This window comes from Trachurus japonicus, chromosome 12 (assembly GCF_045865225.1).
Source record: "Trachurus japonicus isolate A0001 chromosome 12, Traja_1.0".
NCBI classification, from domain to species: Eukaryota; Metazoa; Chordata; class Actinopteri; order Carangiformes; family Carangidae; genus Trachurus; species Trachurus japonicus.
This window is the reverse complement of record NC_140918.1, coordinates 24,402,086-24,421,709: the sequence shown is the minus strand read 5'-3', so window position 1 is coordinate 24,421,709 and position 19,624 is coordinate 24,402,086. Positions and strand designations below refer to the sequence as shown.

The window sequence follows — 19,624 nt, the reverse complement described above, 5'->3', positions numbered from 1 at the left end:
ATATCTCGGAACTACCCAAAACGGAGATAGAACCCTATAATTCTAAGATCACGTGAAAAAGCATTAAATTACTTGTTTGCAATCACGATGTGGAGAGGATTTCAAGCAATTCAGTAAAAAAAATGCCACAGAATAAGATCCCCAACCCTACCCTACCTTTAATTATTGTAGTGTTATTTAATTGAATTGAATTAAAACAAATATTTGATTCAATATTCTTTTTCAACACAAGAGTTATTGATGCACAAAAACTTTACTTCTGATGATGCTCAAATATCAAAAGTATCTCCAGGCTTTTATTGCTGGAATTTACACCACTCATTGTCTGCCAAGTATGTCACAAGCCCAGTGGCTCACAGTTCCAAAGTGCACTGTTATGAAAGCCACCCAGGCTTTGCAAGATAACCTTGTTGATAAATAGAAGGAAAGGCAATCTGAGCTGGATTTCCTTCTGTCCTTGCACTGTTTAACCAGCACATTCCAGTTGGCACAGAGTAACCCAGTCACTTGAGTTTGACGATGACCGCAGAAATTTGGGACGTGGTCATTGTAGGCGCTGGACTATCTGGCCTGAGTGCAGCTCATTTACTCAGAAAAAGGGATGCTGACTTGAAAATACTGATACTGGAAGGAAAAGGTTTGTAAAATTACAGCAGGATTGAAGAGCAACCACTAAAAGTGAAATTGTGAGCCATTTTCCACTGGATTTGTTTACTTTAGCAGTTGCTGCCGGAAAGAGGCATCGCTCTAAAATAGATCCTGTCTTTTTTTTTTTGTCTCGTCCAGATCGGGTGGGAGGTCGCACAGTGTCCAAGGACATACCAGCAGCCAATGGTGTTGATTGCTGGGACTTTGGAGGGCAGTGGGTTGGAAGGTAATGTAAATCAGAAACTGCTGGCAAGAGTCTCTACACAGAGAGCCTGAGGCTTTTAGAGAAATCATCAGGGCTTGTTATGTCAGAACAGGCAGAAACAAATGAGTTCCATCTACACAGTTCAAACAAAGGTACAAGGGTTTGTATGCAGGGTTTGAATCATTCAAATATGCAGTCCAGCCTCCATATTTGAGTATATTTTTTATTTAATTTATTTTTACATATTTGAGTCTGAACCCACTGATTAAGACTGTGGCCCTAAAAGAGGTAAAAACAGCAGTGAAAAGGGGTTGTAACACTGATATAGCCTGTAATGATAAATACTGAAGTATATCCTTTCCTTGAAGAATTTCTGTACTATGGCTTTAGACACCCATACTATTTTTTTTTTTACCTTGATGTAGCTGCAAGTCTTTTCTCCTCCCTTCACTCCCATCAGTGGCTAGCATCTCTGCTGCTGTCTGTTTGGAATGCAAATTGAGACACTGTAGCTAAATATAAGCAGCAGTGGCTACCTATCTTGTTTAATACACTTCTTACATTCAAATGTCTGAATACGATTATTTCTGGATGTTGTTTGTTGCAGTTTAGCTAACTAATGGAAAGACTCCCAGTGTTGGTGTAACAGATAGGAAAAGGGAAGTAAACATTTAGGTATCTGATTTCCAATAAAAATATTGTTAGTAAACACCAGCTCAGTAATGAGAAGTGAGACAAAGGAGAGTTAGGTTTTTGCAGAGATACTGTACTGTATGTTTTGGCATCAATACTATATTTATAATCATATTTTAGTAGTTTTTAGTCATTTAATAGTCTTAAAAGTCTTCTGTGTTGTTTAGTTTGTCATTTGAGGCATGTTGTTTTCACTCAGGAAGTCAAATACTTTCCTGGTTGGATATTTGAATATTAAAATACGCATGCCTGGGGTTAAGTAAATGTCATATTAGAAATAGCTGAGTACATTTCCTTGTACTGTTCAGTTTTGAGATTCCACTTACGTAGTTAAACGGGCAAAATACTGTTCAAGATCTTTTCACCTGGGGTAGAATAGTTGACCCTGCAATGATTATTTTATAAATCACAGGCTGAATATGAGCTATGACTGCCACTACTACTAACTGTCCCCTTACCTCGGAGATAGTGTTTTAATGTTTATAATTGTCCATTTAAGAAAAAACAAACAAACATATCTGATTATATTGAAATAATGGCTGAAAAATGTTTTTAATGACTCATACACAATCCATTGTGACTGGGTTTACAGGGATATTGTGAAAAGCACTGAGCGGGGTGTGTATTGTTCTATGTTGTGCTTGTAGGGCGGTCGTCAGAAGGCAGTGGCCACATTGTGTGTAGGCTCTGCTGCAGTGCTGCTCATTATATTCCAAACTAGTACTGGAGCTTGTGTCATCATCATCTATTGCCTGTGCATGTGTTTCTGTGTCCATCCATCCACCCCTTTTTTTCAGCCAAGTACCCCTAACCAGTGCAAAGCATTTTTGGTTTAAGAAAAGATATAAAACACAGCACTGTGTCATCACTGTCACAACTGTGCAAAACATTGCTCATTTGTAGTGGTCTCTCTTGATTTGGATATAAAAATACATAGAAATACAGACTTGTTAAAATAATGAACTTAATTATATAAAAGGATTTGTGCACACAAGAATAATTATCAACTTTAAATGCCCTCTTTTGGGATTATAATAAATGTCTGTGTTCAAACTGAATTCATGAAATTAATTATAGATAAATAAACATCACTTAAAGCAGAAGTAAGCGATCCGGTCGTTTTGGCTAATGCTGCGTTCCAGGCCGGCTTTTGAAACCGTAAATTGTACAGCTTCAAGTCACAACTTACGATTTTGTAGCGTTTCAGGCAACCCACTCGTGTTTCTCCGACCTGTTTTACCGGTGAAAGTCACTATAACGGCCACTCGTAACTTCTGACCAGTGAACTCGTACCAGATCGAACTGGTACGACTTCACAGGTCGGAAAAACACGAGTTACGAGTTTCCTTGAACGCACCATAACAGTCCTCGTCCCTACGTCACCACATTCACGGCGTTCCTTGGCTGCACACACAGCCATGCATGCCGTTCTCTCTCCTCATTGGATAAAAACTGTAGGATACGATAAATGTTTTCTCCTCGGCTCAGAGCAGAGCAGAGTGACTGACAGACCCGTGTTTCAGACCAAACACTCTATAGAAGTGATTGCTGTCGGAAGATATAACTATTTAAGACTTATATTAACACAAATATATCACCTACTTCTGCTTTAACAAAAAATAAATAAATAAATAAATAAATATATATATATATACAGTATTTAGCGTCTGTGTCCTGTAACACGGTGGTCAATCAGACAGGTGTGTGCTTCAGATCATAACTCCAACGGGTTGAGAGCCAGCTAGCGCACTTCTGTGTGTAGCAGCAGTTGTTGTGTTTACAGACGTGGCAAATGCAGTCTAATGCCTATCGGTGACCATGACTTTATGAAGTTAATCACTTTGATGCCGTTGTTCAAAATGTCATTAAACACTGACCTGAATTCATTAAGTTTCCTCTGAAAACACTGGGGAGGCTCACCGACATGACGTGCATGTTTTGTGTTGAGATAGCGCTGCAGATGAGCTGGCTTCATGCCAGTGTTTGCTAACTTCTCCTCTCAGAAAAAGCACGGTGCCTTGGATTGGCCGCAGGTAACTCATATTCTCCTGTATACTGCAGAGAGTTTGCTGCCTCTGGTTTGACTTTTTTTGACACGTTGCCCCTGTGTGTTTCAGCAGTGGTGGAGCCAATCCAACTGACATACTGTAGGGTGAGGGCAGGGTACACCCGGAAGGTTGACAGTCTACAGGGCTGACATATTGAGACAAACAACACATACTGTACACACACTCTCACATTCACAATGTAGAATATCCAGTTAACCTAGTGTGCATATTTTTGGACTGTGGGAGGAAGCCAGAGAACACAAAGAAAACATGCAAACTCCTCCCAGAGAGGCCCCAGGCTTGGGAATCGAGCCCAGAGCCCTCGAGAAGCCAGAGTGCTAACCACTGTGCAACTGTGCCACTCGTATGTGCATATATATTATTTTCACTCAAGTTTAAACTACATTAAACATGAAGAAGTGTTTCTCTTTTCCTGTTGCTTCAGGAAGAGTTTTGCAATGGTAACAGTCTATTGAGTCTAAAAAAATCAAATGACCATGTCAAGTGTGTCAGCTGCCTACAGTAGAAAATAACAGGGCGTTTTTGTATCTTTTCACGAGTGTTAGATCCCAATTTCTCTTTTAGGTTCTTCACCTTTTCATTTTTGGTAAAATGTCCAAGCTTTTCTGTAGAGTTTATGTGAAAATCCAGGCAGGGTTTGGTGTCCTTTGGCAGCACAAAGTCTCACACATTCAACTGTTACGCAGCAGAATAGTTTAAAAATGGAAAACTTGTTAAGTGCACTGCTCAAGAACACGTTGATGACAGTTTGATTTATAGAGGGCGCTCCCAGGTGCTTTACTCTCCTTTTTTCCAGTTATTCAAGGACTCAGTCAAGCAATGTTGTACACTCAAGCCCACTCCAATCAACTGAAAATAAATGCATTTATCATACTCTATCACCTGCAGGTTTTATAAGCCCACAGCAAATCCAGAAACCCAGTGTGAGCGATCAACATCATTGAGCCTTATAAGAAAATCTGCCTCCTTTCTCTTTTAGGACCCAAACCCACATTTTGGAGCTCATACAGGAGCTGGGCTTAGAGACCTTCCAACAATTCAATGATGGCAAGAAGGTGTACCACATGGGTGGACCAGGGGCCGGAGTTCGCACCTACTCAACCAGTATTCCTACTCTATCACCACTGGTGATGATAGACTTCGCCCTGTTCCTGTGGAAGGTAAGGCAACAGACTCCTCAGTGCTTAGATACTTCTGATATTCTGTCAGTGGACGGATATCATTTTTAGAAAGCTGGGCAATGTCCTGCATACACTTAAAGGGATATTTCACTCAAAATTGAAATTTCCGTGGCTTCTCTGAGTTACAGCAGGGCTCCGTGCAGCAGTGCATGTCCATATGACGGTTGCAAATGGATACCAACTGTCTTTGTAACAAAAAGACACACCAAAAACCATCCATGTAATGTCCGTCATGTATTGAAGCCCCGAAATGCGAAATTGTTCCGAAAAAAATTAAATAAGTCTATATTTCAAGCTTGTTTGCAGCGGAAGCTCCTCTTCCTGGTCCATCTAAATCTTGCGAGATTTGCGCTGGCGTCAGTGCGATTACTGACGCCGGCGCAAATCGCGCGAGCTACCGCTACTACGCCGAGACCCCCTGTAACTCAGAGAAGCCACGGATAACTCTGAAACTTCTCCCAGCCCTTAGTCCACATGAGGTAGACAATGAGTGCAATTTGAATTTTGGGTGAACTATTCTTTTAAAACTATGGTGGTTCTGATACAGAGGTTGTTGAGTTTGTCACAAGTTGTTGGGAGGCCTTTGAGATTTTGCTCCATGCTGACATGACTGCAGCACATAGTAGTAATTCCTGCAGATTCGTCACCTGCATGTCCATGCCTAAAACCTCTGATTCAATTCAGATCTGGTTTTTGTTTCATCACATGAAAGCAGCAACTGGATGTTAGGATGTGGCCAAAAAAGGAAACTAATGATCAGCAACAAAATGGTAATAAGCAGTAATTGACTGTGGATGATTGACTCAAAACAGTTTGGAGACTCTCATGCTACCATCTACCAGGCTTCAGCTGTCAAGTGTTGGTAAATCTGTGTCTAGTAAAACCTCAGGTTTCTATTCCTGGGTGACATGGTCTTCTTCTGTTGGAGTCGTGTTTAATCTGAGAAGCTTTTCGCTTACCACATATACTGTAACACAGAGTGAGTATCTGAGTTATAGTAGCCTTTCTGTCAGCTCCAACCAGTCTCTGAACTCATCCCCGACCTTTTACTGTAGATCATCAAGATGTTTCCTTCCACAAAACTGCTGCTCACTGGATTATGTTTTCTTTCCTCACTGCTCAGTAACTCTAGAGCCTGTTTTGTGTGGAATGGGCTCTATGCACAGCTCCACTACTTCCTGAATTTAAGGCAGCTCCTTTATTTCCTGTCTTACATTATTGGACAAACTGATTCATCCAGGTGTGTCTGACCATTGTGACTACTCAGACACACCTGGATTAATCAGTGTGTCCAATAATGTAAGACAGGAAATAAAGGAGCAGCATTAAGTTCAGGAAGTAGTGGAGCTGTGCATAGAGCCCATTCCCAGGAGAACAGAAACACTCAAACCAGTCAAACCAGTCAAACATGCCACAGACAAAGTCACAATTTCTACCCTTTCTGAGGTTTGATGTGAACTTTAAAGGGATAGTTCACCCAAAATTCAAATTTCACTCATTATCTACTCACCCTCATGTCGACTAAGAGCTGTGAGAATTTTCAGAGTCCTCTGTTCCTTCTCTGAGTTACGGGAGGGTTCGCGCAGCAGTATTTGGCCATATAATGGTTGTCAATGGATACCACTTTTCTTCGTAACAAAAAGACACACCAAAAAACATCCAAATACCTCCATACTGCTCGTCTGTAATGTCCCTCTTGTATTGAAGCCCCGACATGAGAAATTGTTCCGCCGGTCAGTGCAAATCTCACAGGAAGAGCAGTGAACTGTTTGGAGCTTCCGCTACAAACAAGCTTAAAATATAGACTTATTTAATTTTTTTCTAAACAATTTCTCATGTCGGGGCTTCAATACAAGAGGGACATTACAGACGAGCAGCATGGAGGTATTTGGATGTTTTTTGGTGTGTCTTTTTGGACGAAGAAAAGTGGTATCCATTCACAACCATTATATGGACAAATACTGCTGCGCGGACCCCCCCGTAACTTTGAATTTGACTTTGAAATTTGAATTTTGGGTGAACTATCCCTTTAACTGAACTTTCCTCACCTGTATCTGAATCTTTTGAACTGCAGCGCTGCCACATGGTTGACTGATTGGATAATTGAACAAGCAGGCACACAGCTGTTCCCTATGAGGCCCTGCCTTGCTGATTGCGTGTATGAGGAGATGTACAGAATGTATTTACCATTTCATGAGTAGCACTTAGGGTTAGGTTTGAAATCAAGAAGGAGCCTGGATGGATATTTTAAGATGCACTGTACTTGTAGAGTAATAATAAGGAAATAGAACTGCAAAATTTCCTATTGTGATAAATGATTAGAGCAGCAGTGTGGAGTAGGAAATGTGGGAGAAAACACCACACACCACAAAGCATTAGTGTGTGGTGACTTTGTTTTGCTCTCAGATCGACAGATTGTGTGCAACAGTATGTGTCCAGGATCCTTCAGAGACTCCCAGCGCTGTGGAACTGGACAGCATGACCCTGCACTCGTACATTGAGCAACATGCCTGGACTGCTGGTCAGTGTTTAGTGTAGCTATGAATATAGTATGAGCCTATATGTTCCCTCTAATTGATATTTCATCTTTACTTTGTCTCAAATATGCATGACTCTTTGTTTGTAGTCAAAGAAAAGTCCATCATATTTATTGTTAGTGAGCCAGAAAATACTGTACGAACCTCATCACCACTGTTTTAAAGGTCCAGTGTGTAATATGGAGGTACAACCGTGATATCTAGCGTTCAGATTGTAGTTTGCAGCGCTCACTCACTCGCCCACACTCCTGTCGGCAAAGTGACGGTGGCTTCTGAAGACAAAAAAAAACTTGTTTACCACGACTGGGAGTATTTCAGGAGTGTGGAGCGATGAGGTGAAGATCTAAACCATTTTACGATATGTCTGTTGTTTCCTTCTTCTTTCCCTCCGCCTTAATGCACACGAAACTCGTGAACCATGCTCTCTGGTTGACTGGATTTACCATTTGGGCCGCTGTACAAACATGGCGGCGCAAGATGGTGGCGCTCTCTAAAGCAAGACCCTTGCTATAAAAGATGAATTGCCAATAACCCTTGCCTATTATTACACACTGGACCTTTAGATCCAAGCCAAGCCGTCCTTCACTGAATGACGTTGTCTTCGACCTTGCGTGAAAATGGAGCATCTCAGAAATGTTTTTTTCTAATCTAACCTCTGACCTATAGACCTATACACTAACCACCATGATGGAAGGCAAAGAAATGAAGGCCATCAGGGAAGCCAGACCTTGTAAAGCTCTTAAATGGGCAGCCACAAGTATTCTCTTCTGACTCAGGTTCTGTCCCATTTCTCTCTACAATTGGCACCGAATTAGGTATCAACAGTTCTTGGATTACTTCGTACTGAAGAAACTGAAGCATTTCTTGCTATGAACTCCAAAGGGTTTTATTGACATTTATTGAGACACACTGAATTATATGAATATATGTTTTATGAAGTAAGAACTGAGTTATGACAAGAACAATTAGATCAAACAGCCCTCCCCCATCCTTACTCTCCAGCTTGTTAGCATGCTAACATTTGTTACTTTGCAATTTGGCATTTGTGTTTAAGTGTTTGGTCACTGACTAAAGTGCTGGATAAATTGAAACATCTGCCCTAATAATAATGGCTCAAGGTGAGTCAGGTTATTAGAGTAATTTAATATTCATCTCCTTGGAATTATAAATGTCGGTGCCAAATTTCATCTAATATTTGTACGGATGAAAAGTGATGAAGGGGCCGCTGACAGCTGTAAAGCTGTGCTGCTGCCGTTCCAATGTCAGCATATGAAATGTCTAAACATTGTTTGCTATTCCTGCCAAGGCTTTGTGATGATTATAGAAATGTTAATCATCCCGATTCTCTCAGGTGTCTCTTTGTTAACGATACCCTGTCTCTGCTTTATTGACTGGCTGACAATAGTAGATTTCCATGAGGCAGATGAAATTGTAATTTCTTGACATTGAAGAATATAATGGTTAGTTGTACAATGACATACAACTTTACAGAGCACTGCCGTTGCAGGGGGAGTGTGCATTGTCATTGCATGTGTGAAAGCCGCAGCGCAGTGTGTGTGTGTGTGTGTATTCACTCTTCCCTCCCTGTCAGAACTAAGGGAGGAGGTCGGCCTGTGCATCAGGTCTGTCTTTGGCATAGAGCCATCCCAGATGTCCTTCCTCTTCTTCCTCATGTATGCTGCAGCAGCTGGAGGGCTGCTGCCACTTTTGGAGAGCACCGAGGGGTCAGCTCAGGAGTTCAAGATAAAGGTATGCAGCTCATGTCCTTCTCCGCACTGCAAATTGTTTACTTGAGTGGTTTTTTTTTTTAAAAGTGAAGACCACATTGGGTTCCTTCTCTTCTCCCCCACATCAATATGAAACCGAGCATCCAGCCTCTCGACAGCCTGCACATCTCGTTCAAGCCACGTCCAATTGCCATCGCCTTCCTTTGCCCTTGAAGCAGCATTGACCAGGAATGTTTAAACAGCTCCAGCAGCCGTCTCTGTATTGGATTTTTCCTTTTTTCTGTCCTCCTGCAGAATGAAAGTTATGGTTCCATACTGTTTTGTTTCTGTCTTGTTGCTTTTGAACCTCACAGTGGTCGAGTGTAAAATGAATGCTAAAAAACAAAAGATCAGGCTGTTAGGATAAAGAGACGAACAAGGAGGCCTTAGAGGAAATGGCAACAAGGCTTTTGTAATTACAAACGCAGACTTTGGCGAAGTTCCTCCATTTTTCCCCACCTGCAGCAGTTTTTGTATTTTTGTATTCCAGCTATTTCTTTAGAAGAAATTATCCTGACAATACCACACATGCAGTAAAAGCAGCACCGATATACAAGTCATAAAAAAGTAAAGGCCAACAGCAGTGCAACACACATTGCACATAATAGTGTGCACAGTTCTCCTTTTCTTTTGTGCGTTTCTCATTTGTACATTACAATAGAGCTCACATTGAACACTGGGCCTTTATATTGCTCAGTGTGTGTGTGTGTTTTTTTTAACATCTTTGGAAGAAAATTGTTTGGTTTGAAAGTCGTGTGTCACCAGTTCTGTAGTATATTCAGAATAACAAAGATGTCTCTGGAAATATGTTGCTGATATTTTCTAAACGGTTTTTAAATTGCTTGCTATCATGACAAAACATTCTGCAATATCAGGGTGTCAGCAAAAGTCTCAGATACAGATATTTTAAAAAACAAACCAACAAATCATTTCAGCAAAGATAGCTTCTATCTGCATGGCTGGTTGGACACCAGCAGGGGTTTGATGTTATGTAATTTGGGTAAAATGACAATTTAAGCTCCAGCTGTCTGTCCTACCAGGGAAGGTGGGCGTCTATGGGTCCCAAGCCCACATTCAACTGTAATATCTGTCTCTCCACAGGGGGGCACCCAACAGCTTTCAGAGTGTCTGGCAGAGCGTTTGGGGCGGAAGAATGTCCGACTGGGTTCTGCTGTGACGGCCATATGGCAGGTAGAGTACAGTAACAGCTCTCTCAGGGACTGATGAGGCATGACACGGAGATAACAGCGTCCTCAGCGGGGAAACAAGCCGTCTCCTGTGAAGGCACTGTCTGTTCCGCCTGACTGTCTTCCTTATCCACAGCTCAGAGACCAAGAGGGGCCTGTGCACCCCCTAAGTGTAGCGCTTTGCCCAGTGTTCCACATCGATACACTGTTCATTTCTTCTGTTTGTGGATTTATTTGTGATTATTGATAATTAGAAAATAGAACATTGAACTTTCCTCTTTCTGAGCATTCTTAATGCTCCGTTTGATTCGTCTTATAGACTATAGAATATTGGACTGAACACTGAATTCCATCAGTAAGAAATCTGCAGTTCCTCCTGTAGAGAGATGCAACATTTAGCAATAAATCAACCAACAGAAAAGTATTGATAATTTTGATAATATATTTGTCACGTCTTGTATTAATCAAAACTCCCAGGAATTGATTCTCTCTATTCCCATGTTAAAATACCCAACTGTGCATATAAACATGAACAAAAACGATTGTGGTTTCTACAGTACAGCTAATTTCCCCTTTTGTAGCAGGTGGTTACTTTTTAAACAATTCGTTTGTTTCAGTTTGATTAAGGCTGAAAGTCCTGTATAATTGAGGAGGTGCTGCTTTGAGTGACAAGTGGGTGAGCCAAGAATAGTGGTTTGTGGCAAGCATACAATCACCCACCTGTTCCTCGAAGCAGCATACTCTCAATCATGCATAACTTTGTGCCTTAATGAAATATTAACAAGTGAGTTATATATAAATTTACCCCCTGTGCAGCTGTCATGAAAGAGTAAATAAGCAGAGATCAAAACATTTTTTGGAGCAGGATGTATAAACATGGTTATTCCTGCTGCAAAGTTGGACATTTTAACAAGGGAGTGACTCACAGTTGGAGCCTGAAGTGGCCATTTGATATGCTGCACTTTTTGCTGCTTCCTGTTGGCGTCATTTTTCTTCTCCATCAGTAACGGCTTGATAATTACCTACAGTAATTATAGAAATAGAAATAGAAAAAAGAAATGTATAATGATATTTGGATTAATGAGAGTGATTTTCGACCACAGTCGAACCACTTAGACGTTAGGAAAACATGTCTTTTCTAAAGCAGGGTTACCATGTGCTGAATCAGATGAGGCTGCAGCATATCCCAGCATGCAGTGGGTGAGCGGCAGGGCACATCCTTGACATTTTGCCTGTCTGTCACAGATATAAAACATTTTGACAGACAAACACATTCACACATTCATAGCAGTTTAGAGTTTCCACTTCACCTAAGCTGAACCAGAGCACACACACTGACTCACTGAGGCACAGGGAGAACTTCACAACTTCACACAGAGGTCCTGGATGATACCACCCCCAGGCACTTGTTGCTGTGAGGAAATAGTGCATACATACAAACCAAACATTATGAAAGCAGTATATATGAGAGTTGATGAAAATAATAAATCGACTTTATTGAGACAAGTTTGTTCAAACTCCAGGAGATTAGACACTTTATTTTGGTTGTTTCTGCTCTATAAGAACGGAGGGTTGCTGCTGCAGTGAGGCTGGCAGATATAAACTACTGAGCAGCTTTACACTGTTAATACCTTGTGAATCTCTTTTGTTCTAAATAATCCTTAAGTTACAGCAGAGTCCGTATAGAGAAGGGAATATATATATTAATATCTAATTTTCAGCATCCAAAAATATCTTGCTGTCTTAGAAGACAAGAGATTCCTTTGTTGCACAGACACACTCTGGTGGGTGAGTTTCAATTATTGCCAGAGGCTTAAGTTTAGTGGAAATACATGTGAGAGAAAGGGAGTTGAGAGCTGTGCAATTATGAGAGCCAGACTGTCTGCACCGAGTCCAAATGAATGATGTGAAGTGGAATATGGAGCCATCACAATATAATTTAAGCACCTATTAAATTTTATTTTACCACAACGTTTGCATAAATGGCTGCATCATCTTCCTCTCTCACCAGAAGTTCAAAATCAACACAAGTGAAAATACAAAACTGGATCTAATGGAGACAAATCTGTTTAATTTATAAAGCTGTGCATAATTCATACATATCTCCAGAAGTTTTTTTTTTTTTTTCCCTTCCCCATCAAATACATGGTTAATGAACACAGCAGCTCATCTGCATGAGTCCAGTGTGGCTTACAATGACACATCATGAGCCAATTCTCAAAAGATCAAAGTTGTACAAACATATAATGTAACATACTGCACAAAATATCTCTTTAGCTTTTTTTAAACCTTTATTTAACCAGGTAAAGCTTATTGAGATGTAGAATTTCTTTTTCAAAAGCGACCTGGCAAGAGGCAGCAAAATTACAATTACAAGTAGTAATACAAATAACTAACAATAGTTCAATAAATAAAAATTAAATTATCAGGGATAGATTGAAGGAAGTGCAACATCTGACAGAGCCCAATACTTTCGAGTTCCTTAGTTTTAAGAATCTTAACAAGGTTATCTAGAGGGATCAGGTTCAACAATTTTAATTCATCTTGCAGAGAGTTGCATGCAGACAAAAGATAAAACGTCAACCAGTGAGTGGATCTCCTGACAGACAGGGATAACCATCCAGCTTTGATAACACAATGGAAATGCAAAATGTTTGTGCCAGTTTAATTTGAGATATGCACAGTTGGGAGGTCAGTTGGAAAATAGCAGTGACATCAGTGAAGTTGAGTTTAATGTAGTGTGTGCTGTGTAAATTAAAATCAGCCAGAAAATCATACCTCACCGCACCAGATGAAACCTACAATCAAACCCATGGAAAATGCTCATTAAATAAACTTCCATCTGTGTTTATATGTCTGCTCAGGGTGACGAGTGGGCCAGGGTGACGACTGCCACCGACACCTTCTTGTGCAGAGCTGTGATTGTCACCTGCCCTCCTCATTTGGCAGGTCAGTGCTGCGTCTTCCACCTCTGTCGAACGCGCTAAATGAAATTCTCACTGATGCAGAAGGCAAATGTCCTCCTCTCTCACCACGTCTGTCCAACGTGGCAAACCGGGCATCCATGCAGATAAATGTATGATTTCCCTTCTGAATCTTCCCTGTGCTGAGTGCAGGGTGTGGCAGTCACTCCTCGCTGAAGTAAATTCACTCTGAGGTTGTGCCCCGAGCTGAGGAATTGCCCCGGATTAAATTGAACCAGAGCATGGACGAGGCTTTAACTGAGGGGCTAATGAGACATTGGTTGTGGCTGGCGGTGGGAAGTTGAAAGTGGCAAACACGTCATTACCGACCTCTCTGCGATCGAGCTGCCACAGAGGGGGGGGGGGGGAATCTGGACCCCTGCAGAAATATCTTCTTTTGGCTCCTCACAAGAACCAGAAAGTTTTCATTGAACCAGCTACAGTAACGTTTACTGTACAAGGGTGTGGGAGGGATAAAAAAGGTCTTTTTTAATTAGCAGCACAAGTAGCTACAGATATACAGTAATACACTTTGTCTGGACCAGAGGTCGGCAACCTGCGGCTCTTTTGTCCCTCTGCTGTGGCTCCCGTCTGGCTCTCGTGGTTTAGAGAGGACGAGCTCTTTTTAGGAAAAAAAAAAAAAAAGATATGGCCATTCACTTGTTCATTGTAGTAGTTATTTCTTTGGAGATTGAGGTGCTCATGTGATAAATAAAACTTGTTTCAATATTTTGTCGATCAGAATATACATCACGTAGCCTAAGTTTTTTTCCACCATAAAGTAAACATCGCTCGCGTCTCACAGATGAGAGCTCGTGAAAATGAAAGTGGCGTCTTAGAACCCGTGCAGTGACGTTCAGAAGCAGTTATCACATTAACCAGGTGAGAGAAATCATTTGATGAGCTATTATTTTGAATATATATATATTTCTATATCGGACCTTGAACCGAGTCTCATATTCAGGTCGACAGTTGACTGCTACGTCACGGAAATCAAGGAATAACGGCATACTCAAATAAACTGGCATTTTTTGGGGCTGCAGCTGACCCTACAGTTTCTCTGCCTATCTGAGCCAAAGGCATCAATGTCTAAATCCTGAACAGTACATTCCAGCTTCTAATCAACTGCAGAGTAAAACAGTGTTTATTTGCCTTTTCGTCTGTTGCTTGTCACAAACTACGAGTGGAGTTGAAGCTCCTGGTCCTGGGCCGGAGCTGGATCCTGAAGCCGGAGCTCGCTCTGGGTCTGTGCCTGTTTGTACTCAAGCTGGCAACAGATCTGTCACTCAAAGCCTCGTACTGCGAGCCGTGGACCATGGCCAGGATCCTTAATGAGACAGGTTTGAGAGCGGCGTTGAATTATGCAGCACAGATTGCTCTGGCTCGGATGCCACAGTGCCACGCTTTGGCCTTAAATCAGTGTAGGGACGTTGACAGGGACTCTCAAAAGCCAAAGTCACGCCAGTGATTGAGATGTCACCTTTCCCAAAAGCTGTCGGGGATAAATTAAAGATAGGATTGCATTTTGAAGTCATCTGTGTGACATGTTTCCTTTTAATTTTTCTGGAAACGGGCGAAGCCGAGGAGCTTTCTGGGTAGTGGGAGAGTGAAGGTGGAGAGCTTAACACAGACAGTGGGGGATGATTCCAAGCCTCTGTTGGACAGTGGAAGTGGAAGTGCAAAGCGTTGTTCTTAGTATCTATAGCTTCTCCTGTGTGGCTCCTCTTTTACAGACTTTTGTTTCTAACATCCCTAATTAATTCTCCAGGCTCTTGCTTTTGAGTCGCTGAATGAGTAGATGGATGAACACAGAAACGAATACTTTCATGGGGTCCACAAGGTGCTTTACATCAAAAGACGCCCACCACTGTATTCACACAGCAACACAATTGCTGAATATGAGCCGTATGTTCCCTAATATATTATGTTTGTCTTGTTCCTGGCTCCTGGATTTATCTCCCCATTCATCCATCCATCTTTTATAATGAGTCCCGTCAATTTTTTTAGTTTCTTCTTTTTCCCCGTTACCACTTCTCTTGCTCATCTCAATGATTTATGGACCGTTTGCACTTGAGATTGTGACATGCACAAGAAGGATAAGCGTGAAAATGAGGATTTTGGCCATGTGTTGACTTTTAAAAACAACTATGCATGTTTGAGTTGATATGCAAGTACTGTAGGTTTCCATGTATATTCATTCCAAGACTGCATAACAAAAAAAAAAAACCCTAATGAGGCTTTTACATCATGCAGTTGGAGTATAATGCAATCAGGCATACAGTCTAATATTCAGAGATACTTACAGAGGCAGTTCTGCAGTCACAAAATTAACATTTAGTTTCAGTGTGTTTTTCTGTCTCTCTTTATTAGAACAAGCAGAACGAGCTAACCGTCTGACAGTGTGTGTGTGTTTGTGTGTCCGTGTGGGCATTTGTTGTCGAGCGGGTGACGCTAAAGTTCCCGATGTCAGTTGTAAAAGTTGCTGCACCTGACTAAAGGCGGGTTTCATTTGAGCACAACCGAAGCCGACAAGCAGCCAAGCAACACCCAGATCTGACGCTGCCATCTATCTTCTCCTGAAGGAGGAGCTGCTGTAATGACAGCAGGCATGGGCAGTGGCGAGGAAACTATTACATCTGCCACTCACAGTTTAGTCAGGGGCCTTGTTTACACTCGTAGAGAACAGGTAAGCAAGCGCGTTGGCTTTTATTTGCCAACTGACACTGTGTGAGCCGGGATTCTAGGCCAGTATCCGCTGCGCTGTGAATGAAACTAATGGAGCTTAATTTAGGGATTAAACATGAAGTGGGAAGCCGACGCGATTGTGAAGATAACTAATGCAATGTGATTCTTATCTTGCTGAGTTTAGATTCTGTGGAAATGAATTTAGCTATCTGTGTGCATTTCACATCTCTGCTGATGAGCAATATAGCAGTGATGAGCAGGCAAATATAGTAAATGTGGTTTTACAAAGCTTAGATCACAAATGGAAAATGTTCAAATGCTGAGGAGCGGACAGACCGTGGTCAAGAAAAATAAAAGGAAAAAGAATCAACATAATATCACCAAGCAACAAATGTTGACAGGCATCCTTTATATCTGGTTGCTACAGAACCGCGATAATGTTTCTAAAATTACATTGAACATTATTATATTTGGCATTTTGTGCTGTAAATTCACACCGGCAAACAGACTGATAGGCTGCACCTGTGATATGCCATAATCAACCAATGAGTCAAGCTCTATTTCTGTATGACATCCTTGCATCCATTGGCTGGAGCGCTTATCTGTGCAGGGTCACAGGAAGGGCTGGAGTCGATCCCAGCTGCCATAGGGTGAGGTTGCCAATCCATCACAGCGCTGACATATGGAGACAAACGACCTCACACGCTCACATTCACACCTATGGGCATTTTAGAGTCAGCAATTAGGTTTAATGTGCAGGTCTGCGGGCTGTGGGAGGAGGCCAGAGAACCTGGAGAGAACTCATCTAGGCACAGGAACCATGACTTCATCAGTGAGCATGTTGTATTCTAGGCTGTGAAGACGAGCAGGAAGGAGGAGAAACAACCACCACCTGGAGAAAAATAATGCATCTGCTGTGGTCTGCTAGAGAAACAAGATGTTTGGTGGCGATTTGGGCAAACACAGAATTAAAAAAAAAAGCTAAAAAGCAGCACGAGAAAGAACAAGTTGAATGAATTTCCCTTTTGGGGCTTAAAGGGTTACCCAAAATTGACAATTCACCAATTTTCTACCCACCAAGGAAGGGTTTGGAGAACTTTGGGAGTTATCAAAACGCTTTTGGAGTTCCAGGGGGGGTTCGGCTGGCAACATATTTTCATATCATGGCACAATATGAAACATCCAAATACCTCCATACTGCTCGTCTGTACTGACCCAAGTGTCCTGAAGCCGCCACATGAAAAAGTTGTTCGGAAAAACATAATTTGATCACTGTTATCTCTGCTACTACAACAAGGCTAAACCTTGTTGTAGTAGCAGCTCCCAGTGGCTCTGTAGATGCTTGTGCAGAGCAGTATGGAGGTATCTGGATGTTTCACAGTGTGTGTTTTGGACGATTCAAAAGTGAGCACTATCCACCGCCATTATATGAAAATCCATTGCCAGCCGGACCCCCTCCTGGAACTCCTAAAGCGTTTTGATGACTCCGAAAGTTCTCCAAACCCTTCCTTGGCATGACGGTGAGTAGATGATTGATTAATTATCGAAGTATCCCTTTAATGAAGTATAGTAGACCAAATGATTATTAAACTTAAAGAACTGAAGAAGGATTACCAAGACAGCAAAAAAGGAAAAAAATTAAATAAAATGCAGCTGTTAGGTTTACTTCAGCCTGAGAAATGCAGATTATACCACTCAATTCTGATTGGCTGCATGGTGTCGGTTAAAAAGTGATAATGGACACCCAGAAAGACGTTCTGGTCAAATTGATGACGACAGTTCTAAATATTATTGCGCTGGCTCAAATGCTAGTTGGTAACCATGGCAACAGAGACTCAGAGCATCAGCAAGTTTTCTCCAGCGCATCAAGGCCACTGTAACACACGAGCCTTAAGCCATCATCTCCCCTCCCTTCCCTGATCAGCTATTAGAGTTGCTGTGGCTCTACACTGTGGCCACAGTGGCTTTCCTTTTTCCCGCCTGCAGACACGAGATACTAAACAGTCTGCTCAGCTGTGGCTTGTGAAAAAGCTCATGATTTTAACTGTACAAAAACATTAAAGTATAACAATTTGATTCAATATTTATTTATCTGATAATTGACCATGGTATAAGCAGGACAACGCCCTTCGAGGTGTCCAATTGATTAGGAATTAATGGGCCGCTTCGCATCGGATGTTTCACACCTCCAGTAGTCCATTGATTCCTGATAATTGGACACCTCATTGGGCATTATCCCACGTACAGTATATGCCCACTTTGGTTCCAGAAAGCACCACGGTTCTGAGACTCCAGAACAGAGCCAGAACCAGAACCAGGTCTGTGTCTGTCTGAAAGCACCCACAGAGGATCTAACCCAGAACCTTATTGCTGTGAGGTGTTGGTGCTAAACACAGCACCAATGTATTTGTGTGCAGCAGTTTTTTTTAAAAGGGCTATTTGTAAGTTTGGCTATAGTAATATGCTGCAAGGTGCTGCTTTCCTCCTCTGCAGACAGGTCTTGTTAATTAAAAGAATTAAGTTTGATACTTCTAGACAGGTACAGTAGGTAAGCAGCTCTTGATGCTAATTTTAGGGGTGTACTGTAGCTATAGCAAACCTTACAAATAACTCATGGAAAAACTTAATGTAATGAATTTGTCATCACTCTAAAAGAAAAGTGTCACTGTGATCAAACATCAGCAAACAAATCAAATCAGTTTGTGGAAAAAAACAAAACGAAACAAAATCATTATCACCTTTTTCCTGCGCAGCCTACTCAGTTCTCACCGTGGTAGATAATAGTGTGCTCATCTAGGATCTCATCGCATCCAGTAAGGAGATAATAATGCAATATTTTCTCAGAGCATTCAAATGAGTTGTCAAAATTAAATGCATCGTCTGTGGTCCTCCGGCTATGTTTACTTAGGTATGTATCCCGTAGAGATTTACAGCCATCCAATATTAAACCACAGTTAGATGAATTTCTAAGCTAATTAGGGCGATTTTTAGCCAAAAGGATCATCCTCCATGAGTCTATTTTTGTCAAGACCAGCAGCAGAAATTATTAAGTAACGTTGGAAACTACAGTGTGTGTATGGAGAGATGGGGGAGGGCGTCTGCTGCCAGAGTCAAGGGGCTTAGTCCGTAATTAAATAAAAGAGCTGTGATGTAACGTGCACACAGATGTAGGGCTCTATCTTTAACATTTGGATGAAGTGGCTGCTGAACACGGCTGCCCATCTCTGATGGCCTTAAAGATTTATTCAAGTGGGCGTTGCTATTTTTTAGAACCCATCTGCTGTTATTAGGGGTTTTTTTGTGTGTTTTAAATTGCCCCGCTGTATGGATACCTGCCCAGAGTTATAAGAGCTGCTTATATCTATGGTTAAATCAAGATGTTGACACATGGCGGTCACTGAATGTTAAAGGGATAGTTCACCCAAAATTCAAATTTCACTCATTATCTACTCACCCTCATGTCGACTAAGGGCTGTGAGAATTTTCAGAGTCCTCCGTTCCTTCTCTGAGTTACGGGGGGGTCCGCGCAGCAGTATTTGCCCATATAATGGTTGTGAATGGATACCAACTTTCTTCGTCCAAAAAGACACACCAAAAAACATCCAAATACCTCCATACTGCTCGTCTGTAATGTCCCTCTTGTACTAAAGCCACGAAATGAGAAATTGTTCCGAAAAAAATTAAATAAGT

The 19,624-nt window shown here is 41.5% G+C and overlaps 1 protein-coding gene across 1 annotated transcript in view; it reads left to right on the top strand.

Moving 5' to 3' along the window:
* Window positions 1-392: 392 nt before the first annotated feature.
* LOC146977573 (putative flavin-containing monoamine oxidase A) overlaps window positions 393-19,624 on the top strand; it is a 54,298-nt gene continuing 35,066 nt past the window's right edge. Inside the window, exons 1-7 of the mRNA XM_085793897.1 lie at window positions 393-637; window positions 787-874; window positions 4,595-4,775; window positions 7,203-7,317; window positions 8,925-9,082; window positions 10,201-10,290; window positions 13,151-13,235. Coding sequence (XP_085650023.1) covers window positions 520-637; window positions 787-874; window positions 4,595-4,775; window positions 7,203-7,317; window positions 8,925-9,082; window positions 10,201-10,290; window positions 13,151-13,235 — 835 coding nt within the window. The 5' untranslated portion in view covers window positions 393-519. The remainder of the gene's footprint in view (window positions 638-786; window positions 875-4,594; window positions 4,776-7,202; window positions 7,318-8,924; window positions 9,083-10,200; window positions 10,291-13,150; window positions 13,236-19,624) is intronic.